Here is a 27279-nt window from a genome sequence, read left to right on the forward strand (position 1 = left end):
AAAAAGTAATGTACCTCAGAGGTAGAATGCTCCTGGGCAAAAAAAAGTGAGTCTTGGTGGCAGATCACTTGAAATGTTTCCATACTCAACTTATGAAACCTTTGAAAACTACAAAACTTTGTTTAGGAGTTAAAAGCAGAAACAAATGTTGATTTGCATTTGAAAAAAATAAGATGTTGACATTTCAGAGAAAGCTACTTCGAGAGTAGAATTTTATTTATTACAGAATGGCCAGAGTTTCAAAAAGGATGCATGAGGCACTGGGTTTGACCCCAGCACCACATTAAAAAAAACTAAATATACAGAGAGTTCCAAAAAGGGATCATAGCTGTCTATCCTGATGGGCAGAAGTCAAGATACTGATGCCTAATGGCTGTCCTAGAATAGCTTTCCAGGTTGGTAATGGGAAAATAGAGAAGGAAATAGCACCACCACTGGCACCTGAGTAATTCACTCTTCAGCAGTCTCACTCCAAAGCAGTGCAAAATGTACAATGTTAATTTTTTTTTTTGATGCTGGAACTGGAAATCAAACCCAGATCCACTGAGCTCCATCCCCAGCCCAACATGAAAGTCTTTACACACTCCATTCTCAGGAAATCCTGTCTACCATCTGGTAGGAGGAAGGAATCCTGGTCCTGCTCCCCAAGGGTCTTGTCATGTCAATTTTTTGATAGCTTCAATCCACTCTGCTCGTTCAGCCTTGCTGCTGGCCTGGATATAATAATGTATGTCATCCTTAGTGATCACTTTGAAGAGATTTCCTTGGACATTCCCTTTAACCCCTAGGTAGGAAAAATAAATCAGTGATTAAATATCCATGTCTACTTTCAGCTTGAACCAGATGAAAGTCATCTGAGAAAGGGACAAATAGGAATATTTCTTATGTACATGGTTAGAAAATTCCATGAGATGCATGTTTTTGCCTTATCCTTCCTTCTCCCTCCTCATCACCTTAAGGCCTGCTACTGGTTATCTGGACATTTCTGGAAATCCTCTGTCTGGCCCCTTATGCTAGCCACAGACCTACAGCGTCATTCAAAGAATCATCCCAAGAATCCAGTATGTGAAAGTTAAGAGCAGGCACAGAATACGGTGTCTGACTTGAAATTGTATGACTTTGGACCTCAACTTCCACATCCACTAAATGGGAATATCTTCCTACCATAGCTGTCTGTTGTAGAATTAATGTGATAACAGATACAAAAGTGCGCTACTAAATGAAGCACCATGTGAGCCAAGCTATGATTCATAGGTAGGAGTTTATGGGCAATCACAGAATGTGAGGAAAGAGAATATTTAAAATGAGAAATATTGAGTTGTATCCTTAAAACTCTTAAGAACATGCCATATGGACTTTTCCTCTGTTTCTGAAATTGACTTCAAAACTCACACCATTCATTATCTCATTGATTAAAGCCCTACTCAGCACCCAGAGCGCAGTCTTCCATGGCAGGAGAGGGGGATTCCTGAAATGCAGAGGAAGGCCCCTGAGATCTTCAGGCCAGGACTGAAGCTGCACCTTACCAGTGGGAACGCCATTGTCCTCCAGAGCAGACACCAGTGAACCACGAAGAGAAAACCCACCCACTGGCCTGTTCTCTTCCTGCAGAGAAAAAGAGATCTAATTAGGATTTGCGAACGCACAAAAAGGAAGAGTTGCACTCTCCCCTATAATCATCCTCAGGCCAGGGCGGGGGGTGTGGATCAGTGGTTGAACATTTGCCTGCTGGGTTCAATTCCCAGCACCAAGGGAGTCGATAAATTGTAATAGATGAGGCTAAATTTGAGCATCATGTGTCCAAGTTATTGCCAATAAGGAAGTTTGGGCCTCTTCCTTTCATACCCAGTAGCAGGAGTGCCACCAACATTGCTGTCATCAGGTCTAGCAGAGTTAAATATCAATCTGTTTCATTCTTGAAGATATCTCAAACTGAGCCTCTGATCCAGTACTACCAGGAGAAACATGCACCAGTTCCTTAACCCTCTTGTGTGTCTTGCCAAGCAATCAGAAAAAGACATAGTCATACTTCTGAACACTGATATCCTGCATAGGAGACACAGTTATACAAGTCTCTGCTACATGGTGGATATGAAACTGAATGAAGCAAAAGTGGCTTGTCGTATCTCTGAATAGTTCAGACAATTACACACCAGGAGCCTCAGCCCCCTGGGTCCCTTCAATTAATCAATAATGAATTTCACAATAAGTGGTGCAGGCAGCAAGAAATAGGGCAAAAATGAAATGGTTAAGTAACAATGCCAGAGATTATGATACTGATCATGCTAAGGAAGGGACAGTCCAGGGGAAGAGGAGATCCACACCTAGAGGGACGGAGCAAGGGCAGCCTCTGGGGGAAGAGGAATCAACCTTGAGAAGTGAGCCCTGGGTGCGGCAATGGGCAGAGAGCCCATGCAGGAGGAAGGGTGAAGGCAAAGCCAGGGAGAAATTAAATTGTCTTTAAGGGATGCTGACTGGGCTTCTGTAAATTCATCAAGGGACAGTAGTTGTCCCTTGGACTGAGTTAAGGCAAAACTGAAGTTTTATTTTATTCTTTTTGTTGATTGTTCCCCCCCGCCCCCAGCTTTGTAAAAAATTGATGAGCTAGGGGTGTTGCTCAGTGGTAGAGCACTTGCCTCACATGCTTGAGGCCCTGGGTTCCCTCCCCAGCAGTGAAAAAAAAAAAAAAAAAAAAAGGACTTGAGGTAGCCACAGAGAAGTTTGACCTTTATCCTATAAGTAGGCTTGAGATCAATGTGTGCGGTTTTGTTGTTGGTTTTTGTTGTTGTTGTTGTTTGAGGGAGGTGTTGGCATTATTTTGTGTTTTGGATACTGGGGATTGAACCCAGGGGCACTTTACCACTGAGCCACATCCCCAGCCCTTTTGATTTTTTATTTTGAGACAGACTCTCACTAAGTTGCTTAGGGCCTCGATAACTTGAAATTCGCCTGCCTCAGCTTCCTGAGTCACCGGGATTACAGGTGAGTACACCACACCCAGCTTCAACGTGTGCATCTGGAAGGCTCATTGGTTGACCCCTCAGGCAGCCCTCCTGCCATGTCCCTCCTTGGTCCTTGACCCTCCTTAGGGCCTGACAGAGCACCATGGGTTCTTACCAGCTCTGTGTTTAGGGTAGGGGTTCCTGACTGAAACTCTTTTACTTTTTGTGTTTTTGTGTTTTGTTTTGGGGGCACTAAAGATTGAGCTCAAAGCTTCATGCTAGGAAAGCACTCTACCACTGAGCTACGTCCCAGCACTTTTTTTATTTTGAGACAGGTCTCACTAAGTTGTGTTGCCCTGGCCGGCCTAGAACTTGTGATCCTCCTGCCTCAACCCGGAGAGTAGCCAGGATTACAGGTGTGAGCCACTACACCCAACCACTCTTCATTATCTAAAAAAAAAAAAAAAAGAAAGAAAATCATACATGTACCAAGATAAGGCTGAGCGGCCTGCCTTGACTATAAGACCATTCTTCTTTTTTTTTTTTTTTTTAGATCAATTCAGCATGAGGCTCTACTTATTTTCTGAAATTCAGAGCAAGCAATTCTTGGATCTATGAAAAAAAAAAACAAGTAAATTATGGCTTACATATAATAAAAAGAAATGGAGTAGCTTGGCATAGTGGCGCACACCTGTGATCCCAGCAACCTGGGAGGCTGAGGCAGGAGAATTGCAAGTTCAAGACCAGCCTCAGCAACTTAGCAAGACCTGTCTCAAAATAAAAAGAACTGGAGAAAAGAATGTAGCCCATGTTAAAGCACCCTTGAGTTCAATCCCCAGTACAAGAAAGAAAGAAAGAAAACCAGGAAAGAACAGGAAGAAAGAAAATAAAAGAAATGGTGGCCCATGCCTGCAATCCCAGGGACTCCGGAGGCTCAGGCTGGAAGATCACAAGCTTGATGCCAGCCTCAGCAACTTAGCAAGGCCCTGTCTCAAAATGAAAAATAAAAAGCTGGGGATGTAGCTCAGTGACACAATGCCCCTGGGTTCAGTCCCAGGTACCACACAAAAAAAAAAAAAAAAGAACGAAAGAAATGTTTCAAAGCATAGGGGAGAACAAGGAGTGGAAGAGACAGAATCCATGGGCTCTTCAGATGGCAAAGGGGGAAGAGGCTGGGAAGCGGGCTTTAATAAAGTAAAAGATGTTTTTCTTCTCAAAATAATGAAGCTTTTCCATAGGAAGAGGTGGGCACAGAAGAATCCACTCGCTGCGCAGGCCACCGCACGGGGAGAGGAAGGAGCAGCTGGCCCTTCAGGGTGAGGGTGGGAGGAAGCGGCTGCTGCTCTGCAGGGAGGTGTCTGGAGGCAGCAGGGCACCCAGGGAGCCATGGCACTCACTTTGGCTGGGTCGTAGTAATGCAGGAAAGCGGGGTCTCTCCTCAGAACAAAGCGTCGCACCTTCCAGTTTTTCCTCTTGTGACCCTGCAGCAAAGAAACGGATCCACCGTCCTTGGTGACAACTCTCCATCTTCTTCCACTTCCCTGCACCAAACCCCAACAAGCCAGCCTACCCCAATAAAAACGTCATTAAAAACAAAAGAGTCTGGCCAGGCACAGTGGCACTGCCTGTATTCCCAGCAACTCAAGAAACTGGGTCAGGAGGATGGCAAGTTCAAGGCCAGCCTCAGCAATTTATCAAGGCCCTGCTTCAAAATAAAAAATATAGGGCTGGGGTTGTGGCTCAGTGGTAGAGCGCTGCCTAGCACACGTGAGGCCCAAATAAACAAATAATATAAAGGTATTGTGTCCACTTACAACTAAAAATTTTTTTAAATCTTTAAATAAATAACATGTAGCTCAATGATAAAGCACTCATGGGTTTAATCCCCAGTCAAAAATAAAAATTAAAAATTAAGTAAATAAAAACAGTCCACAGGACACCTGAAGATTGCAATGATATGTCACAGACTTCACATGACATGACCCCCTGTTCAGTGAGCCTCCTGTAAAAATACCCTCATATTTAGTTGACAGAGCCAAGGACAGTTGGTATCAAAAGGAAGGGGATTGCATTATCCTGACATTACTCGGTGCAAAAGAGGGGAACAGGGGCAGCAGGTGTCAACCTGAACCCAAGGCCACCAACTTCTACCAGCTCTTTAATTGTCAACTTAGTTCAAAAACAAACTACACCTGCATGTATATTTGTGCATTTTTTACACATGCATACATCTACAGCAAAACCACCATTACATTCTGCATCAGAAAAAGAAGCAATCCATTATAGAACGCGATAAAAACTAAATGTGTAAAAGGTTAATCTGATGTGTGTGTGGAGAAACACTCTCTTTGGCCTGAGACCCTAGATCATAAACCTTCTTTAGCCTCTGGCCTGAAAGACACTCATGAGTCTCTCCTGTACCCTCTTCATGCTCCTCCAGGGGCCTCAGTACTGCCCTCAGTAAGGACTCCTGTCAGGCTCAGCAGAAGCAGGGGCCTGGGGTCAACACACAGTTGTGTGGCTGGTAAAGAACCTAAACACAGATGGGCATCCTGTTGTGCAAGAAGCAGGTCACAAATTTTTGAAATGAAACAATCATGCAGAAGTTGTTTGGGGTTTTTTTTTTTGTTTGTTTTTGGTACCAGAGATTAAACACAGGGGTGTTTAATTACTAAATCACATCCCCAGCCTTTTTTTCTTTTCATTAATTTGTTCTGATTAGTAATACATGACAGTAGAATGCACTTTGACACATCATACATAAATGGAGTATAACTTCTCATTCTTCTGATTGTACATGATGTAGAATCACACCAGTCATGTAATCATTTATGTACATAGGGTAATAATGTCTGATTCATTCTCCTATCCTTTCTAACCCCCATACCTGCTCCCCTCCCTTCACTCCACTCTGCCTCTATTTTTCCCTAGCCACCTCTCTTATTGTAAATTAGCATCCACATATCAGAGAAAATATTTATCCTTTGATTTTTGGGGATTGGCTTATTTCACTTAGCAAAATATTCTCCAGCTCCATCCATTCACCAGCAAATGCCATAATTTCACTCTTTTTTAAGCCTGAGTAATATTCCACTGTGTATATATACCACATTTTGAGGCAGAGCCTTGCTAAGTTGCTTCGGGTCTTGCTAAATTGCTCAGGCTGGCTTTGAATTTGTGATCCTCCTGCCTCAGCCTCCCGAGTTGTTCAGATTACAGGTGTGCACCACCACACCCAGCCCAGAAGTTACTTTTTAGTGCTGTGATGATTCCATGTGTTTATGCTTTTCCCGAATACTCCCCACACCTGGGCATGTGATGGTCTGACTGGCTTCTGCAACTGCTCTGCAGACCCTGCTGGTAATGGGGGTGTTCTAGCATTCTCAACGCCCCCCAGGGGCTCCTTCCTGCCTCTCCTCAGCGTCCCCCTCCTCCCTGTCAAAGGCAGCCATACCTGCTTGGACAGAAAGCCTTGCTTGACCACCAAGCCGCTTAACTCCACCGTGCTCAGACTGATTTCTTCCTTGGGGCTTGGCTTCTTCCTGTAGCTCTCAGCCTAGTGGGAAGGAGGGAGCAAGGACTGTGCTACAGAAATAGCCCCAGGCCCAGGCTCGGGGCTGCAGGAGAAAGAGGATGCCTCCTGGGGACAAAGTTGTCCCCAACCCTCGGCCTCTCCCTGTGCCCATTCTTTCTGCCTCTTCCCTCTCCCCTGGTGGCAAGAGGAGCCCCGCTAACTTACAAAAGTGTACAGGGCTGTGGAGTCGTCCAGGAACTGCTCAGACAGGTCACCGGAGCGAATGGCTCCCATGCTCCGGACACCCACAGGCCTGAGGAAGTTCTCCTCCATGAGCACAGAGGCCAGCGTCACCGCCTCCAGACGGCTGGCCGCGAAGCTGCTGGAGATGAGCCAGTCCACCAGGGAGGAGCCTGCGCCGGGGCAAGGGCAGCACCCATCAGACCACGGGCGCCCACCCACCCTCCTTGGGGTGCTTGTCTGTGACCTTCTCCCTCCTCCTAGGCAGACTCGGGCTCTAGCCAAGAGCAGACTGAAGGCTGCGCCAGCCACACACAGCCACGGCCACACCCATGTGGCCATCTCAGGCCAGACCACTGCTCAGCAAATAGCTCTGGTTTCAATAGGGGCTGGTCAAGCGCTCCACTGAGCCCCGGGTCCCAAGTGTCCCGCGTCCACCGCCTCGCCAGGCCCCTGGGATGGGCAGGCTCACCCAGGAAGGTCTTTTTGTAGGTGCTTCCCTGCTCCATGTTGGGGCTTGGCCGGATCCCGCTGCTGCTATCGTGCATCTTGTCCACGATGCGGCTGGTATGGAAGGAAGGCAAAGGAGAAGGATCCTCATCACACAGAGCTTCAAGGGAGGGCCCAAGAGCCACTGCCAGGGAATAAGGCATGTGGCGAGGGGTGTGATACACACCAGAGGGGAGAGGGCCTTCCATGACGCATCAGAATCTGATAGGATTCTCAGACATTTCTCTTCTCGGGCATCTAATCATTACCCTTGTAGTGAGGCGAAAGAGCTGTGGATTTACTTAAAAGCAACAATAGTGCTGGGGGTATAGCTCAGTGGGACAGCACTTGCCTAGCATGCACAAACCCTAGGTTCAATCCCCAGGACAGCAAGACGCAAAACATGAGTGTGCAGGAGCCAACACGCTTCTCTATGATCTGCTGCATTCAGCGTAAATCCTCCAGCTACTTCTCAATGCTGAGCCTCTCTGAATCCAACCACAACCCACCCACCCAGTCCTCCCCACATGTGCCACGGCTTAGCAGCCCCTCGACACACAGAAAGTGCACAGGCCAGATTTCAGTGCCTGGCATGGAGTTAAAAGCCCAGAATGGACGCACAATGTCTGTGTGTGTGATGGAACCCAGGCCTCACACATCCTAGGCAAGTGCTCTTCCATTGAGTCAGTGGGGTGCATTCCCAGCCCACATCCCTCATCTGTGATGGGTGTGAGGGTTTGGCTGCCTGGGAGTGTTTGCAACATTCGTCCCTACTTTATCACCTCCACCTCTGACCAGCTTTCCTTCTGCTCTATGGGACGATCACTCCCTCCAACAGAAGATCGTTCCTCATTTTATGTGTATACACTGGGGCTGGAAGGCCCCAGAGATGAGATCCTGTTTACTCCTACCTGCATCTGCTAAGCATCCAACACAGTACATGGCATGCAGTAGGCACTCAATAACTATTTATTCTCTTTCTGATTTTAAACATTGGTACATGATAATTGCACATATTTGTGAGGTACTCAGTAACAGTTTGTTGAATGAATGAACGAGGAACCCCCACCCAGCAAGACTGCAGCTGCTACCAGAAAACATCATCTTTTTGTGCCACTAGACTACAGAAAGACCAGTGACCTGGTTGGTGGAAAGCCCTAAGAAATTGTGACACAGCCTTGAGCACCTGTCTAAAATGGAGTTGGCGGGGGGGGGGGGGGGTCTCTACCTCCTTTACAAGGTGGGAAAAAGTGGCAAAGTTCTAAGAGGTTACATAGGAGTGGGGCTAGTGGTTCAGGTCATCCCCAGGTCAGTATGACCCAGACAGGGACAGCTGACAGCCCTGAAACACAAGGTAGTCGCAGCCAGGCCTGTGTAGCACCACAGAGCCCCCCTCCCTAAGGACCTCCCCCCTCCCCACTGGGCGCACAGGAGAGGCTGCAGAGAGGCCAGAGGCTGAAGGGGTGGGGCAGGCAGGGCACTCACTGCAGGCTGATGTGAGGGGGCAGCTTGAAGGAGTTTTTTAATATGTGGAGCTGCTGGACCTTCCCGGGCTGCCCTGCATGGATGGCCCCTGTTATCTCGAAGGCCCATGCGTCCCTCTCCTCTCGAGAACAGGCCTCCAGGAAGTACTCTGTGGAAGTTCTGGTCTTCAGCTTAATGAGGAGCTGTGGGAAGAAAGAGTCAGACGGCACTCAAAGGCACAGCAGGCCAGAGCACGCGGTCAGCAGAAACCACAGGGCCAAGGTGGGGTAGTCCAGTGACCGCCTGTGCCCTGGCCCCTTGTCTCTACCCCAGTGGTCTATGAAACTTCGCTCAGACACTTCCAGCAGTGCGGAGCTCACGGCCTCCTAAGGCAGCCTTTCCCCTGGGGGCAGATTAGTCAGCACAAGGACTGCTTCCAGGACACTGTCCTGAATCTGCCTCTGGGGTCACTTAGTCTCTCCTCCAATGACAGCTTTACTGAAACGGGAAGCATTCAGCCTCTACAGCCAGGCTGAGTGGGACCAAAACCCACCTCTGCCCCTTAGCTAGAGATGCTCACTGAGTCTGAGTTTCTTATTAATGGTCCCTTGAATAAAACTGTTAGTGACACCACCTTTGAGCCTCTTTTCCCTCCGTTTAAACATTCACAGGTCTTTCACACATTCCACTGACATCAGGAGAAAGAGATAAGGCAGGGAGGACTGGGAGATGGGCCCCCTGGCAACTTCCTGGGCAGTAAAGCACAATCAGCACCTGCAGATATTTGCTAAGAAACTTACAAAAAGGCTATTTTAAAATCATGATCTATGTGACTGGGATCCATGCCTCTCCAAAGAGGGGAAATGCCTGGTGGATATTTTGATGGGCCTAAAGGCTGCACGAGTACCTCATGGACAATAAACACCACACCCAGGATTGGGCAGGGGCTGACTTCCTTAAACTTATAAAGCTATATAAACTCCTAGACAAGGATCACTCTTTGATATCCCTCTCTTGGGACCCCTCTTTCTTTGAGAGCTCTGCTTTCTTCCTCTTACTCTAATAAGTAATTATCATTCCTTATTATTATCTGTTATTTTATTATTAATAATAACTATTAATAATAGTATCAATAATTATTATTATTACTTATTATTATCTGTTATTTTACTCTCACCCTTGTATCTGAGGTTCTCATTCTTCACATTCATGAAACAAGAACTCAACTCCACGCTCTGTGTTATGATATGATATAGTTTACACTCCTTCTCAACCAGTTTACTATATTTGCAGTACTGGGGATTGAACCTGGGCCTTGGGCATACTAGGCAAGCACTTTACCCCTGAGCCACATCCCCAACCCTCAACCAGTTCACTCTTGCTAAGTGTTCTGCACACACTGAGCACTCTCACAGATGGCCCACGGAATGGAATACCCTGCTCCAGGATCTGAGGGACGCAGAACATCAGAGGCTACCGCCTGGGAGCACAGGAGTGTGGGTAGTTCCAGGCACTGTAGAGCCTTTCATTTTCCCATCTTTCATTTATTTATTTTTTGGTCCTGGGGATTGAACTCAGGGGCTTACCACTGAGCCACGTTTCCAGCCCTTTTTATTTTCGATTTTGAGATAGGGTCTCACTAAGTTGCTGAGGACAGCCTTGAACATGAGCTCCACCTGCCTCGGCTTCCCAAGTCACTGAGATTACGGGTGTGTGCCACTGCACCTGGCACTTTTTAATGTAAATGGGCATTTAAGGAGTTTCTTTGACAAGTTGTGGGATCTTTGTCATCCAAGTAGGCCAGGTCTACCACTTCTGAAACATCCTACTTCATTCTGATTCTGCTTCCCAAATGTCAACTCCCAACTTATTTTGCTTGCAAACTTAATATTCTTCACCTAAACTAATAGTGAAATGGTGAATAAGGCATGGCTGGCTCACAGCCCCAAGGAACCCCATGAAGATATTCCTCCAAGTTAACATTCACTCATCAGTATCATGGAAGAAGAGAGTGAACTCAGATCCAGAACCTGTACAGTCAGTCTGCAATTAACCATTTTAATGAAAAGAATTTCAGGAGAGACTAGAAATTAAAAAAAAAAAAAAAAATCTAGGTGCACCCTTTTTTACAGCTTCCATAATTTTATATATGCTTTATGATTTGTTCTTAGTGGATCTGTTGGCTACTCTCAGTCTCTTTTAGTCCAAGTACTCAAGAACTAAGCAAATAACAAACCCGTTTGAGAATTTTATGTAGAATTAACATGAAGCTCATAACTCCAGCAAATTTAGCCTGTTTCTCTTTTTTGAAATTTAAACCATAGTTTTCCCATCTCCATCCCATCTACCAATACCTCTGCTCTCCACTGTTTCCTAAAGATTATTAAGAGATAGCAGGTCAACAAGTTAGCTGGGAGTGGTGGCTCACGCCTGTAATTCCAGCTACTTGGGAGACTGAGGCAGGAAGACTGCAAGTTCAAGGCCAGCCCGGGCAACTTAGTGAGACCCTGTCTCAAAATAAAAATAAAAAGGGCTAGGGGTACAGTTCAGTGGTAAAGCACCCCTGGGTTTAATTCCCATACCACAGATACACAAAAAAGAGGTAGTAGGTCAACAAACTAACCTATGAGTTCAGGGGTTTCATTTATTGTGATCTTTTTTTTTTTTTTTTTGTACTAGGGATTAAACCCCAAGGGTGCTTAATCACTGAGCCACACCCCCAGTCCTTTTTTTTTAATTTTTAATTTTTTATTTTGAGACAGGGTCTCACTAATTTGCTTAGGGCCTTACATTTTGCCAAGGCTTGCTTTGAACTCATGATCTCCTGTCTCAGTCTCCCAAGTCACTGGGATCACAGGTGTGTGCCACCGTGCCTTTCTCCATAAAGCATCTAAACCATGGCTTCATATCCCCATTTCTTCATAGGAGATATTTGGGTGTAATTATCTCATCCCATCTTACAGACGACAATGACGACTGAGAGAGGTTTAACTACCTGCCTGAGGTCAGGTACCTGGAAGATGGTTGAGCCATGACTTGAACCAAGTCTTTCAATTATAACTCCGAGCTCTTCCCACTACCCACACCACCTTCCCAAAGAGCCAGAGGTGAGAAGTGTCTGGGGTGGGGAGCTGGACAGCAGGAACCTTCACATACCGGACGGTTTTCATAATCCAGGCAGGGGCAGGTGATGGTGCAGCCATCCAGGAGGATCCGGCCCTTGGGAGGGGCCACTTTCCGACCCCCCTCAAGCTTGTAGTACAGCAGCGTGTTCTGCCGAAGGATGAACCATCGCACCTTCCAGTTGTGGACAATGTGGCCCTGTGAACAGACAGGAAAGCCCCGAGGTGAGGGAGAGGGGAGGACACCATGTTCATGGAGAGATGCTAACCAGATGTGCTATGGAAACAGAGACACAGCAGTATTTTGGATCTTTCTCAGACATTTCTTTGGGATATCTGGCAAATACCTTTGGCACTGACCTTCTGGTTGCCATTTGGCCTTTTTCTGGTTATAAATTTTTGTGTGTTATGTAGTGTTGAGAGTGGAATCCAGACCTTGCACATGCAGGCAAGTGCTCTACCACAGAGCTATACCCACCATCTGTTCCTGGTCATGAACCTTGAGATAAACTGCAAATTATTAAGAAGAAAAAAAGTCACGCGCCTATCATTCTGCTACTAAGAGACAGCCACTGTTAACATTTGACACTTCCTTTCAGTCTTTTTCCCTTTTAGTTTTCGCTTTTAAAAAATAGACCATATTTATCAGTGGTAGGGCACTTGCCTAGAATATGCAAGGCCCTGGGTTCAATCCCCAGTTCTGAAAAGAAAAAAAAATATCATATTACAAGCCAGAAGTGGTGGTGCATACCTATAATTCTAGTGACTTGGGTGGCTGAGACAGGAGAATTGCAAGTTCAAGGCCAGCCTCAGCAACTTAGTGAGGCCCTAAGTAACTTAGAGAGACCCTGTCTCAAAATAAAAAATAAGCAAAAAAAAAAAAAACCTGGGTATGTGGCTCCATGGTAAAGTGCCCCTGGATTCAATCCCCAGCATCACTCACACACACATAAGAAGACCATATTACATATGGCTTTATTTTCTCACTTTTGTCTTGTTTAGCCTTGCTGAGCATTTTCTCACACCATTATATTTCTTTTTGCATATATATATATGAAAAAGTATTTATTAAAGAATATTTGGGAAGTAGTAGGAAGGAAGAAAAACAAATTCATGACCTGCTTTACAAGGTAGTGGCCAGATCAACACTGAGACACTCATTCCAGTCCTTTTGCTGTATATTTTTAAAAGCACAACACATGACATGTCAACATGGGTCACCAGCATTTTAAAAACACACCTTCTGACTTTAAAGTAGAAGCATACACAGAAAATTTGGAAAACACTGAAAAGTGTAAAGGAAATTAAAGTCACCTACCATCTCATTAGTCAAAAATAACCACAGCTAATATTTTCATACACTTCCTTAGTTGTTTTTATCCATTTTCTTTTTACACAATTAAGTTTATAGTATACGAGATTCTTCAGTCTAATTAACAAAGGTTTGAATGGATGATGACAAAGACAGACCTGGGAACAGTATTTGCCCCTCAAATTATCAATATGTTTTTTAAAGAGGCAGGAAATACACAGCCACTTCAGTGTTTATAGCAGCACAATTCACAATAGCTAAACTGTGGAACTGACCTGGATGCCCTTTAATAAATGAATGGATTAAAAAATGTGGCATATATACACAACAGAATATTACTCAGCAATAAAAGAGAATAAAATCATGGCATTTGCAGGTAAATGGATAGAGTTGGAGAAAATAATGCTAAGTGAAGTTAGCCAATCCCAAAAAACCAAATGCCAAATGTTTTCTTTGATATAAGGAGGCTGACTCATAGTGGGGTAGGGAGAGGGAGCATGGGAGGAATAGCCAACTCTAGATAGGGCAGAGGGGTGTGAGGGGAAAGGATGGGGCATGGGGTTATAAATGATGGTGGAATGTGATGGATATTATTATCCAAAGTACAGGTATGAAGACACGAATTGGTGTGACTATACTTTGTATACAGCCAGAGATATTGTGCTCTATATGTGTAATAAGATTGTAATGCATTCCGCTGTCATATATAAAAAAAGAAACTAAAAAAAAAGAGGCAGAAAATAATCACTCAATGTTCCCTTTCCATTTATAAAGCAATCAAAATATATATCAGTCTAAAGCCTGAGCTAAATTTCTACTTCAGTGAACCCTGACATGGAATACCACATTTGTTTATTTTGTGTATCCAAATGGGTCTGCACCATTTCATAAGAATATTCCATACACAAAACTTTCAACCACATTCTCCTAGGAAAGATAACAACTGTAGCTTCATTAAAAGCTTTACATGTCTCACAATGTAAAGTCTATAACATGACTTAAACATTTTGCACACTCAGATTTACATAAAAGAGCTTTAGCAGGAAAATAAAGTATGATTGATAATAGCTCAAGGAGTTCTAATTGGTATAACAGACTTGGCCTTATCAAGTTCCAAAGAATTCATTATCAAAACTACAAACAAACCTTCACTTGTGTATACAGTTGTAACCTTTACAGTAGCTGTCAGGGGAAGTAGCCGCGTAGGTTTACATGTTGCTGAAGGCAAAGAGTTAGCAAATGCAAACTCCAGAGAGAATGAATGCTCCGCCTACAGCTTCCTCTTAGACAATCAGGAAACACTAAATGAAATCATCCTAAAGGAAAATCACAACACCTTGCTGCCCAGCGTCCCCTCTTCAAAAGCTCTCTGTGAGAGCCCTCAGCTCAACACAGCAGGCCATGTAGTCGTCTAAGGTGATCTTTCCACTGGTGCTGTATTGTTTTGCAATTGAACTCAGTTTGGGGAGTCGACCTCAGCGCCTGTTGTCCTTAGTGCCTTCTGCAATTCTTGAGGATCCCCGGTTCTACTCCTACCACCATCAAAACTGATGAAGTGTTGTCTCCAGCCATTCAATGCAGCCCAGAGTTCTTTAAATTCATTGAAGCCCATCATGCCAAACCTGTCTCTATCCACCATTGAAATTGCAAGCTGACAAGTCACCAGGTTAGAAGGTTTGTATCCTCCAGCAATGCCCAACTGTGGCAGACCTCTCTGCAATTCAGCAGCATCTATTTGCTCATCCTGTCCTGCTATAGCAGCAAAGTGACCACACAGAGGATTCTGCGTTTGTCCTCTAGGAGTCTCTCCATACTTGCCAGGGTAGTACTCACTGCTGGCACCGGGGTGCCTCAGATAGGCCTTGGTGCAGACCGAGCTGTGCCTCCCCACCCCAGGGCAACTCTTCTTCTCTTCCTCCTCCTCCTCCTCCTCTCTTCTTCTCTTCCTCCTTCTCCTTCCTCCTCCTCCTCCTCCTCCTCCTCCTCCTCCTCCTCCTCCTCCTCCCTGCCCCTTCCTCCTTCTTCTTCTTCTTGTAGTAGGACTTGAACCCAGGGGAGCTTTACCACTGACTTACATCTCCAGTCCTTTTTAATTTTGTTTTCAATTTAGAGGTAGGATCTTGCCAAGTTGCCCAGGTTGGCCTTGAACTTGCTATCTTCCTGCTTGAGCCTCCAGATTAACTGAGATTACAGGCTTGTGCCACTGTGCCCTAAAATATTCTTTTTTTAAAATATTGCTTTTAGTTATACATGGACACATACCTTTATTTTGTTTATTTATTTCTTATCTGGTGCTGAGGATTGAACCCAGTGCCTCACATGTACAAGGCAAGTGCTCTGCCACTGAGCCACAACCCCAGCCCCCTAAAATATTCTTTATGACTACTCTTCATATGTATAATTTACTTGCCAATCTCCTATTATTTGTGACTGAATTTGTTTTGATTTTTTTTTTTTGCTTTTATAAACCATGCTACAATGAGTATTCTCACACATAAATTTTGATTATGTCTCTAATTTTCTTTCCTTAAAATATAATCCCTAGAAAGAATGTAACTAGTCAAAGGGTCTGGGCAATCTCTAAAGCTGAAGCGCCAGTCACTCTACAGTGCTAAGGGACCTGCCAGGCTAGCCTAACCAGCTGCAGCAGGCATACAAGGCAGATTGTTTGAGATGTTCTCAGATGGGTCAGCATAGTCAGGTGCAGGCAAAGAACTAGCTTCTAGAACATACCAATGGATAGGGGAATTCTGCTGAGGGACTGGAAAGTAGGGTTTGGTACACAGGAAAGCACCTTCTTGGCATATTTCTAAGCAGAACCCAATTTGGAACTATATTCTAACCTAGAAAGATGAGCTTTATCTGGATCAAAGACCAAGTCCCGAAATCACTCATGGCCTTACCTAGCGTTTATTAATATAAAAGACCCCTTCAGTTCTCACATCTGTGGTGCTATGATTCCATTCCATGCTCAGCACATAATGGGAGCTATTAGGTTATCAAAAGTTGTAGAACCAGGCACGGTGGCACAGGCCTATAATCCCAACTACTCAGGAGACTGAGGCAGGAGGATCACAAGTTTAAGGTCAGCCTGGGCAATTTAGTGAGATCCTGCCTCAAAAAAGGAGAAAGGGCTCGGGATGTAGCTCAGTAGGAGAGCAGCCTGGGCTCAATCCCCAGAACCACCACAACAAAAAAGAGTGGGGTCCCTTCCCTTTGTTCCTGACAAAAGGTACATGCAGTCCGAGGATTGACAGTTTTATCTGATGTAGGAAGACAAAAAAGGTTTAAATCTGACTCCTCATCTGTTAGGGCCCTCTGCTTCTCTCTACATGGTCCAGTCTCTGGTCCTCATTCCCTGGGAGCCCCCTGCTGTGGGGGTCTTGACACTCTTGGCACCAGCCAGGCTGGCCTGGGGCTTCTGGATGCTGAAGAATTCAAGGCAGCAAATGACTGGCACACAAGGTTGTAGCTGGACTAGGGAGAAGAGCATGCAAGGTAAATGTATGGTACAGGTGCTGTCATCAGGTGAAGAGAGGGAAAATAATGTGAAACCTTAAAACATGGATCTTTTAGGCTGACTTGCTTGCCCCCAAATTCATATGCTGAAGTCCCACCCCCATACCTCAGAATGAGACTGTATGGGAAGACAGCCCCTTTAAAGAAGTGATCAAGTTAAAACGGGATCATTAGGTGGGCACTGATCCAATCTGACTGGTGTCCTTATAGGAAGAGATTTGGATACACACAGAAACACCAGAGATCTACATTTCACAAGAAAGACCACGTGAAGACACAGCAAGAAGGCAGCCATCCACAAGCCAAGCAGAAAATCCCCAGAAGGAATCAAATCAGCCAACACCTTGATCTTGAACTTTGAGGCTCTAGAACTTTGAGGGGGGGGACCCTCTGTTGTTTAAGTCAGTTTGTGATACTTGTTATGACAGCCCTACCAAACTTCCCAAAAGGGAAAAGAGGAAGGCGGCGGGTGATGCTGAGCAGAAAAAGGCAAATACAGAGATGTACTTCCCTGGACAAAATGTTAAACTTCCCAGAATCCCTTGCACTTGGAGAATAGGTAGGTGACCAGGCTTCTGTCAATCCAAGGCAGAGCCCTGATGTGTGCTTGACAGCAAACAAACATGGGGAAATGGGAACTTCTGGCAAGGGCAATAGTAGGACAGTTTCTTCTGATACCCAGATCCTAGAGTTATCAAAGACAAGTGTCCAAAACTTTCAGCAACAAATTTTCCAGTAGAAACATCTTCTAACAGAGATAACACTAACCCATGGCCATTGGGTACTTTTGTCTGGCTGCAACATTCTTGGTTGTAAGGCATTCCAGCCTGATTCTCTGGCCTCACAAATAATCCCTTGTTGCTGGGGGCAGTAGCACATATCTGTAATCCAGGTACTTGGGAGACTGAGGCAGAAGGATCTTAAGTTCAAGGACAGCCTTGGAAACTTGGTGAGACCTGGTCACTTTCTTTCTTTCTTTTTTATTGATTTATTTTTTTTAAATACAAAACAACAGTGGAATGCATTACAATCCTTATTACACATATAGAGCACAATTTTCATATCTCTGTATATAAAGTATGTTCGTGTCAATTTATACCATTATACATGTACTTTTTTTTTGCATTACAATTCTTTTTTTAATCTTTATTTTACTTTATTTTTATGTGGTGCTGAGGATCGAACTCAGTGCCTCGCACGTGCGAGGCAAGCACTCTACCACTGAGCCACAACCCCAGCCCCCATTACAATTCTTAATACACATATATACCACAATTTTTCATATCTCTGTTTGTATATAAGGTATGTTGACACCTAATTCAAGTCTTCATACATGTACTTTGTATAATGATGGAGACCTGGTCACTTTCCTATACTCAGATAATGAATCTGGTGAAAAAGAAATTAGGAAAACTATTCCATTACAATAACCTCAAATAAATAAAATACTAGGGCATTAATCTAACTATGAATGTGAAGGTTCTCTAAAATGAAAACTACAGAACACTGAAGAGAAAAATTGAATAAGACATTAGAAGATGGAAAGGCATGTTCTTGGATAGGCAGAATTAATATTGTCAAAATGGCCATACTACCAAAAGCAATATACAGAGTGAATGCAATTCCCACTAAAATCCCAATGACAAAAATCCTCACAAAAAATAGAAAAAGCAATTCTAAAATTCATTTGGAAAAATAAGAGACCCAGAATAGCCAAATAGTCAACTGACTGACAAGACCCCCAGTGATTCTCTCCTTCTCTTCACACATTTTAAAAGCGTTGGTCTGTGTGACTAGTAGAATATGGCATAGTGGTAAATCATTTCTGACAATAGACAGATTGTTAAGGATGATGAAGATGTTGCTGTTGCTGCTGCTGCTGCTGATGTACTGGGGATTAAACTCAGGGGCGCTTTACCACTGAGCCATATCCCTGGCTCTTTTTACTTTTTGAGACAGGGTCTGGATAAGTTGCTTAGAGCCTTGCTAAATTGCTGAGGTTAACCTCAAACTTGCAATCCTCCTGCTCAGCCTCCCAAGTCACTGGTTAGCACAATTGCAGCCATCTTCCTTTCCCCAGCCCCCACTTTATGAATACTGTTCTTTCCCAAGAAACAGAAACTAGCCTGAGATAAAACCTACCAGCCTGGAGAAATGCTGGTCTCTCCCTGTTCTCTCACCAAGAGATAGGAGGAAACTTACTGCCCCCTGAGATGGAAACTTACTGATTTCCCTGTTTTCTCCTTGAGACGATAAAGGGACATGCTTGTTCTCCGATTCCCCCTCTGAGATAGGAAAACTGCCTGTCTCTGTTCCCAAGAAACAAATTTGCCTTCCACAAGATGAGGGGATGCTTACTATGTCAGTAAAGACTACACCCGCCCCTAGTGCATGGCCAGGATTCTAGCCTATGAAAGATAACACTCAAGGGGAAGTTGCTGCTGTTCTCCCTCCTTGCTACTGCTGTCCCTCTCTTGTACAGAGCAGCCTTGTCAGGCTCCTGACAATAAATCCACTTCTTATCCCAGGTGTGTGTGCTGCGCCACTTTTCTTTCAGCTGGGATTATAGGAATGCACCACCAATTACATACAACATTAGGTCAGGGGGCTGGGGATGTGGCTCAAGCGGTAGCGCACTCGCCTGGCATGCGTGCGGCCCGGGTTCGATCCTCAGCACCACATACCAACAAAGATGTTGTGTCCGCCGAGAACTAAAAAATAAATATTAAAAATTCTCTCTCTCCTCTCTCACTCTCTCTTAAAAAAAAAATTAGGTCATAAAAGATTCTGCAGCTTCTTATTGGTTCGTGCAAACTCTCTCTCTCTCCCTTTCTCATCATTTGCTCTGGGGAAAGTAGCTTCCACGTGGTGAGCAGCCCTATAGAGAAGTGAGGACCTTAGGCCTGGGAGTGAGTTTAGAAGAGAACCCTCCTGCTGACCAGGTCAGGTAACTGTCTCATCAAGGGCAACGCTTTGCAACCTCAGAAGAGACCCTGAGCCAAAATCTTACAGCTAGGTTTCCTGTGTACTAGGCTCTCAGAAACTGTGAGACAATAATTGCTTGATGTTTTAAGATGTTAAGTTTGGGGCTAATTTATTACAAACAATAGGTAATTGACAGATGCCTAACACCAAGGAGGAGTCCAGGTGGACGAGAAAGCACAGAAGAGGGTAGAATGGGGTTAGGCATATTCCCTGCTGATACTGGAGCTGTCTTTTTAAATTTTTTAAAGATTATCCCCCGACATTTTTAAATTGGTGCATTAGAGTTGTATGCAATGATGGGATTTGCTGTTACATATTCTTACATGCACACAATGAAACCATATAATTCGACCAGTATCATTCCCCAGTACTTCCCGTCCCTCCCTCCCACTCCCCAGTCCCTTGCTTCTACTGATCTCCCCTTGATTTTCATGAGATTCCCCTCCCCCACCTTTATTTTCCTTTTTCCTCTCTAGATTCCACATATAAAAGAAAACATACAACCCTTGACCTTCTGAGTTTGACTTATTTCACTTAACATGATGGTCTCTAGTTCCACACATTTTCCTGCAAGTAACATAATTTCATTTTTCTTTATGGCTGAATAAAATTCCATTGTGTGTGTGTGTGTGTGTGTGTGTGTGTGTGTGTGTGTGTATGCCACATTATATATATATATATATATATATATATATATATATCACATTTTCTTTATCCATTCATCCACTGATGGACACCTAGGCTGCTTCTACAGTTTAGCTGTTGTAAATTGTGCTGCTATAAACATGAGTATGCATGTGACAGTATATTATGTTGACTTTAATTCTTTAGGATAGATACCTAGGAATGATATAGCTGGGTTATATGGTCATTCCATATTCCATGGTCTGTGTGTGTGTGTGTGTGTGTGTGTGTGGTGCCGGGGATTGAACCCAGGGCCTCGTGCATGCAAGGCAAGCACTCTACCCCCTGAGCTATGTCCCCAGACCCCATGCCTAGTCTTTTGAGGAACCTCCATACTGATCTTCGTAGTGGTTATACTAATTTACAATCCCAGCAACGGGGTTCCTTTTCTCCCACTTTCTCTCCAGCATTTATTATTATTTTTATTTTTGATGACTGCCATCTGACTGGTGTGAGATGAGATTTCAGTATAGTTTTGATTTTCATTTTCCTAATTGCTAATGATATTGAACCTTTTTTCATATATGTGTTGACAATTTGTATTTCTTCTTTGGAGAAGTGTCTGCTTAATTCTTTTGGGGGGCTGAGTCTTGAAGGCTGTGTGGAGTTGTCAGGTCAGGAAGGCTCGCAAGGCTTTGCATAACGCCACTGTCAGGGAGAGGGCACAGCTCAGTGGTAGAGAAAGAACTTGCCTAGCGTGAGCGAGGCCCTGGATTCCATCCCCAGAACCACAAAACAAAACAAAACAATGCTAATGCTTTGGGGAAATTCCCTGTATGCTCACATATCTTGGGCTCCAAGGCCTGTGGGGAAGAGAGGGGGAAGTGACAGGGACTACTCACCAGGGCTTCAGGTTCCGTGTTGCAGTTTGATTTTAATATTGGGAGGGGAGTTCTCGAAGAATTTTAAGCAGAAGTTCAATAGGTTTAGATTCTTGTGTTAAAATTATCACTCTGGCCAGGCGAGTGGCACTTGCCTATAATCCCATCAACTCAGGAGCCTGATGCAGAAGATCACAAGTTCAAGGCCAGCCTCAGAAACTTAGCTAGACTGTCTCAGAATAAAAAATAAAAAGGGCTGGGAATGTTGCTCAGTGGTTAAGTGTCCCTGGGTTCAATTCCGTCCCTGCCTCCCTCCCTCACAAAAAAGAGAAAGAAAGAGATCACTGATTTTTTTAATTTTTTCTTTCTTTCTTTTTTTTTTTTTTTTTTTTTTTTTTTTGGTACCAGGGACTGAACCCAGGGGTGCTTAACCACTGAGATACATCCCCAACTCATTTTGCTGTTGTTGTTGTTCTGAGAGAAGGTCTCTTTTATATATATGTATATATATATACATATATATATATATAAAGACACACATACATACTTGGGATTGAACTCGGGGGTGCTTAACCACTAAGCCACATTTCCAGCCCTTTTCTATATTAAATTAAATTAATTAATTAATCAATCTATTTATTTATTTTTGGTACTGGAGATTGAACTCAGGGGCACTCAACTACTGAGCCACAGACCCAGCCCTTTGTTGTATTTTATTTAGAGACAGGGTCTCACTGAGTTGCTTAGACCCTCACTAAATTGCTGAAGCTGACTTTGAACTCACCATCCTCCTGCCTCAGCCTCCTGAGCAGCTGGGATTACAGGTGTGCAGTACGCACCTGCCCAGCATAGAAAGAGACCCCACCCTGCCTAGGAAGAGACCACTGAATGAAGCAAATGAGGCTGCAGTAGGAAGCTCTGCTAGAAGCTGCTGGAATGTTACACAAAACTAGTAGGAAGGCGTCAGTGTCCCTGATCTATAGTGACACCGTGAGCATGATTGTAAGTAACTGGTCCAAAGTCACTGGACCAAGTGGGTCAGGGGCTAAAAACAGTGGTATAAGCTGAGAAAGAACCCAGGCCTCTCTCTACCAGCACATTTGTCCCCAGGCACAGAGAAGCCTCCCTCTTTATGCACCTTGTCTGCAAGTAGCTGGCTATGAGCAGAGGCCAGTTGGAGCACTGAGTGGCTGAGTTCCAGGTGCCCTTTTAGAAGAAAGAGGGGGCCATAAGATGGGATGGCACCTCAGGGCTGGGATTAGGTGACACAGAATGTCCCAGATGAAGAGACCCTTAGGAAAGGCCTACTCTATCCCCAACTTTAAAGATGAGGAAACAGGGGCCCAAAACAGTCTGCCCAAGGCCCTACAATCCTCTCTCCCCCGCCCAAAAGCAAAGATGGTACTTATTATGAGATAAATTGTATCTCTCAAAAAGATACCTCAAGGTTCTAACCTCTGGTACCTATGACTGTGATCTTATTCAGAAATTAATCTTTGTAGATGTAATTAAATTAAAATAAAGTCATACTAGATGAGGGTGGGTACTAACCCATCGTGACTGGAGTCCTTATGGTCCTTGGTGACCCAAAGAAAGAAATGAGCAAGACATACACAAGTAACAGGCAAAGTAGATTTACTGAAGGTGACAGTGGAAGTAGCACTCCGTAAGGTAGAGCAGAGCAGAGTAGGCCAAGCAAGAGAAGCTCAGGGCCCTGATGTCTGGAAATTAGTGTCTTACAATGCTGAGCTGTGCAGCATTCTCTTCCCCACACAGACCTGATTGAAGACCTTACCCTTCTTTCCCCGTTGGTTATCTTATGATACTTGATTGGAATATTGTCTAAGTTTCCGCCTCTGGTTACTTTAGAAAACCTAATTCACATCCCATCCAATTTACCTCCATTGGTCATTTTATTTTTCAATATTTTTTCTTATTTGGTCTTTTTTTTTTTTTTCATTTGTTCTAATTAGTTATACAACGACAGTAGAATGCATTTTGACACACCATACATAAATGCAGTATAATGTCTCATTCTTCTGGTTGTACATGATGTAGAGTTACACCAGTCGGGTAATCATATATGCACATAGAGTCATAATGTCTGATTCATTCTACTATCCTTCCTATCCCATTGGTCATTTTAAAATACCAAACCTGTGCTGGGAATTGTCATGGTGATAAGTCCTCAGGGGAGGGAGCTGTCATGGTAATGGGATTTACCATAAACAGGGACATGACTCTTCCTGTCTAGTCCTCCATCGGCATCCTTTATACCCTGCCTCCACATCTTGGCATCCTGAACGCCTACCTGACACTTAGAGGAAGAGGAAAATTTGGACACCGAGAGACATGCAGGGAGAAGATAGACATGTGATGACCCAGAGATTGCAGAGACACATCTACAAGGCAAGGAACACCAAGAATTGACAAAAATCCTACCCAATAGGTTTCAGAGGGAGCATGGCCCTGCCAACACCTTGATTTTTTACTTCCAGCCTCTAGAACTCCTTCTGGTCTTTCTATTTCTATGAATATCTTTTCTCATATCTTGTGTCTTTTTAACTCCTTGGATTTTAACACGATAAACATTTTTAACATTCACATAACCATAATTTAACTAATCATTTATTTATTTAGGGGGACATATTTGTAGTTTCTAGGTTGTTTTCAAACATAGATCTTTGTTCATAAAGCTTTTATAGTATTTCCTTGGGATGGAGTCCTATATATAAAATTCCCAGGTCAAAACGTGTTAACATTGCAATGTGTTTCAAGATAATGAGCCCTGTGGCGATACCTCAAAGTGCCCCTACCTCTGTGGGCCACCTACCTGCGGTCCCACCACCCAGGCTTCCTGCCTCCTTTCCCCCTCTCTCTCCTGATAGCCAAACCCTGTGAGCTCCCTGCATTTTGCCTGCAGCTTTGCTTCCTTCTTGTCTGGGCGGGATTAGGAACCAAATCCATCATGCCCCTGCCTGTCTCCAGCATGGCCCTCCCGCAGCTGAAAGCTGATGACTAGGCTGTACTCTGGCTTTTAGCTGGGCCCTGCCCCCACCTCTGGGCTGTAAACCCTGCTAAACCTTCAGACTCCTAGTGTCCTGCTCCTGTAACTTTCAGTGGACACAGGGGCTGCTGGTTCACTTGGCAGATAAAGGGACACAGAGCATGGTGATTGGGACTGATCAGCAGGTGGTGCCCATAGCAGGGGCATTGAGGCCACCTTCCTCACGGAGCAGGAAGAGGCATGGATTCATCTTGCCTTAGGATCAGACTTCAAATCCCACACTTTGGGTTTGGCTGAAATGAGGCCTGGGTATCTCAACCAAGCCCTTTCCTTTTGGTAGGCTGGGGGGCCATACGGTTCTCACTTCTCTGCACGCTGGCTTTCCTAAGCAGGTCATCTGACTCAGTGTGGTAGCAGAGGTGGGAAATCATGTAGGTAACCCCTGGAATAGAGCCCCATCTGAGGGGGACTAACCTCAAGTAAACTCCAGCCCTCCATAGACCCCTACCAGGGACTGGTGATCCACAGTTGGACCAAAACTCTCCACCCACCTCATCCTACCACCTCACGCTGCAGTGCAGTGGGAGACAGCAGAAGTCCCCCCACAGGTTGTGCAGTGACCTCCACAGACCCTAGGGGACCAGGCTGTCGTCATAGTCACAGGGGCATGAAGTGGGCATGGAATTCTGGGACTGCTCATGTTCAGTCTGACCCTTGATCTGGCATCAGCCTCCTATCCTCCTTACAGCTTTGAGCAAATAACACACCTGCCTTCTAATATCAAATACCATGCAATACAAGGTGGACACACTATAAATGGAATAAGAAAACAATTTGAGCCTTCAGGGCAGATAGAGCTGATCTGGCCACCAGGAAAAGCAGTAAGAGGGAGAGTCCCTTCATCCCTCATCACCCCGTCCCAAAGCTATAACTCAGGGGAAAGAGCAAAATGCTCAGTCCCAGATTCATTTATCTGCATGTTACGTTATGATGTTAGCCAAAACAGTTACTCTTAACACCAGGGTTAATTTTTTTTTTTTAATTTTGTGTGTGTGGTGCTGAGGATCAAATTTAGGGTCCTACAAATGTCAAGCAAGCATTCTACCATTAAACTACAACTTCAGTCCTAAAAATTCTTTAAAATATCAAAGGTGGTATTTGATATCCCCTCTTGTGGCTGCTCTTTCATTCATTTTCCACCTTGACTCCAAGCATTCTGCTTTTGTTTGCACTCTTGCTCACTGTGGGCCATATGGGGCGAGGCTGAGGAAGGACTGTTCTCATCCCAGCTATTACTAGCTCTGGGCAAACTCTTTCATTTTTCTGATCCTCATTTTCCTCATTTAAATAATATCCCCCGCACATGCTGCTTGGTAGACAGGAGGGAGTCAACCAGAGGGGATTTGATCCCGGCTCCAGCATTTACTACTTTCAGAGCAAGTTACTTAACCACTCTGAGCTTTGCTTCCTCCTTGGTGAAAGTGGGCAATGTGTCTCTATTCACATTGTATGACTATAGGGAGGATTAAACAAGACAATACCCAGGACTGGCACAGTCAGTGCTAAAGAAATACAGCATTCCCCCTTCCTCCAAGATGTAATTATGGAGCAGCTCATGTTATTTTAATAAATTATATTTATCCTGGAGGTGGAGCTAGATGGTAGAGCATTTGTTTAGCATGTGCAAGACCTGGGTTCAATCACCAGTACCAAATAAATTTAAATATACTATTCATAACTTTTTTCTTTTTCAAATTGACTCATAATAGTGGTACACATGTATAGGGGTCCAATGTGACCTTTCAGTACACGTATACAATGAATAATAACCAGATGAGGGTAATTGTCATATCCATTACCTCAAACATGGATCATTTCTTTGTGTTGGGAACACTTTGAAATCCTGCCATCTAACTATTTTGAATTGCTGTCAATCACAGTTATCCTACTGTGCTACAGAATATTAGAAGTTACTTTTTCTTTGCAACTGTATCCCTGTACCGGTTAACTATCCTCTCTCTCTCCATCCCTTATTCATAATATCTTAATCTGTTTTGTTTTGTGTGTGGTGCTGGGGATGAGCGCCACAGCCTCGTGCTGGCTAAACTCCCGCTGTACCACTGTGCTACATTCCCAGGCCCAATAAGTTTTAAGATTCCCACTTCGGACGCGCCGCCCGACCCGACACCGCACTAGGCAACCGCGATCTTCGCAGTGCCTTTGCCGCGGCCCCTCTTTTCTTTGGAAAGCTTTACTCCGCCTTGGTGCCTGCGTCCAACCTCCGTGCACCCCTCTGTTCCCACCGGCAGGCAGCTCCGCGCAACGGGGCCCCAGTCACCCGATCCCACCATGATGTTGGGGATGGGGACCCGGGCACGCGCGCGCCTGGCCCCGCTCAGGTGAGAAGCCGCGGAGCCCCGCGGTGGGCGCATCGACCCGCACTCACCCTCTTCACCAGGAAACCCTCCTTGAGCACGCCGTCCTCCATGTAGCCGCCCGCACGCCCGGGCCACCCCAGGTGAGCTGTCCCGACGCTTCGCGCTTTTCCGCGCCCGCGCAGCCCGCGCCCACTGCGCCCAGGAAGCCGCTCCGACACCGGCGGGTGACGCCTCCCTGGCGCTTGTCCAGAGCCGGAGACCGCGGGGCCTCCCGGGCAGGAAGTCGGGCAGGGCTGGGATCCTTGCCTCCACGTCCCACCCGAAGGTGCTCCAAGGCCGGTGATTAGTCTTAGGAGCAGAGTCTACCAACCCCGCCCCAGCTTTCTCCGACCTGGCAGGGAGCCCCTGGGGTGCCCTGCGCTTCATAACTCTGCCAGTCTCTGCCCAGTTTCCTCCGCCCCAGATTTAACCCGGTGCTAGCCTGGCACTTGGCATATTGTGCTGGGTTAATACTTACGCAATTAAAGGGCACTGAAAAGATTTCGGAACCTTCCCTGCACTCAGTGGAAATGGAAGTGGGAGGATGGATAGGATGGAAGTGGGATGGCAAGTGTTTCTGGGCATCTGGTGGGGGCAGAGAAGAGTCCTTATTAACCGGAAAGCCACAACTTTAAGACAGCTGGTGCAGTCTGCAGGGAGGGAGACGGCTGTGCCCAGGAAACATTCTGTCCCCAATGTCTACCATCCCAAAGGGGGGGGGGGGCGGTGAGAACCAAAGGACGAGAACCAAAGAATCCAGCAT

General features: G+C 45.1%; 1 protein-coding gene and 1 pseudogene across 2 annotated transcripts; both read right to left on the reverse strand.

The window, feature by feature from the left end:
- Positions 1-656: 656 nt before the first annotated feature.
- On the reverse strand, positions 657-26823 carry PLEK2 (pleckstrin 2; the record flags this gene model as incomplete). The annotated part of the gene is made up of 9 exons (XM_081291486.1): positions 26546-26823; positions 11806-11970; positions 8671-8852; positions 7169-7260; positions 6682-6869; positions 6397-6498; positions 4340-4423; positions 1527-1605; positions 657-784 (listed from the first exon to the last, which is right to left on the reverse strand). Exons 1-9 carry the CDS (start codon positions 26585-26587, stop codon positions 657-659), a joined length of 1062 nt encoding a protein of 353 aa, XP_081147612.1. The 5' UTR covers positions 26588-26823.
- On the reverse strand, positions 14400-26531 carry LOC308647367 (sorcin-like; annotated as a pseudogene). Its single transcript has 2 exons — positions 26293-26531; positions 14400-14915 (listed from the first exon to the last, which is right to left on the reverse strand). The product of its transcript is annotated as a sorcin-like (transcript).
- Positions 26824-27279: the final 456 nt, after the last annotated feature.

Source organism: Spermophilus citellus (assembly GCF_964194105.1).
Source record: "Spermophilus citellus genome assembly, chromosome: 4".
NCBI classification, from domain to species: Eukaryota; Metazoa; Chordata; class Mammalia; order Rodentia; family Sciuridae; genus Spermophilus; species Spermophilus citellus.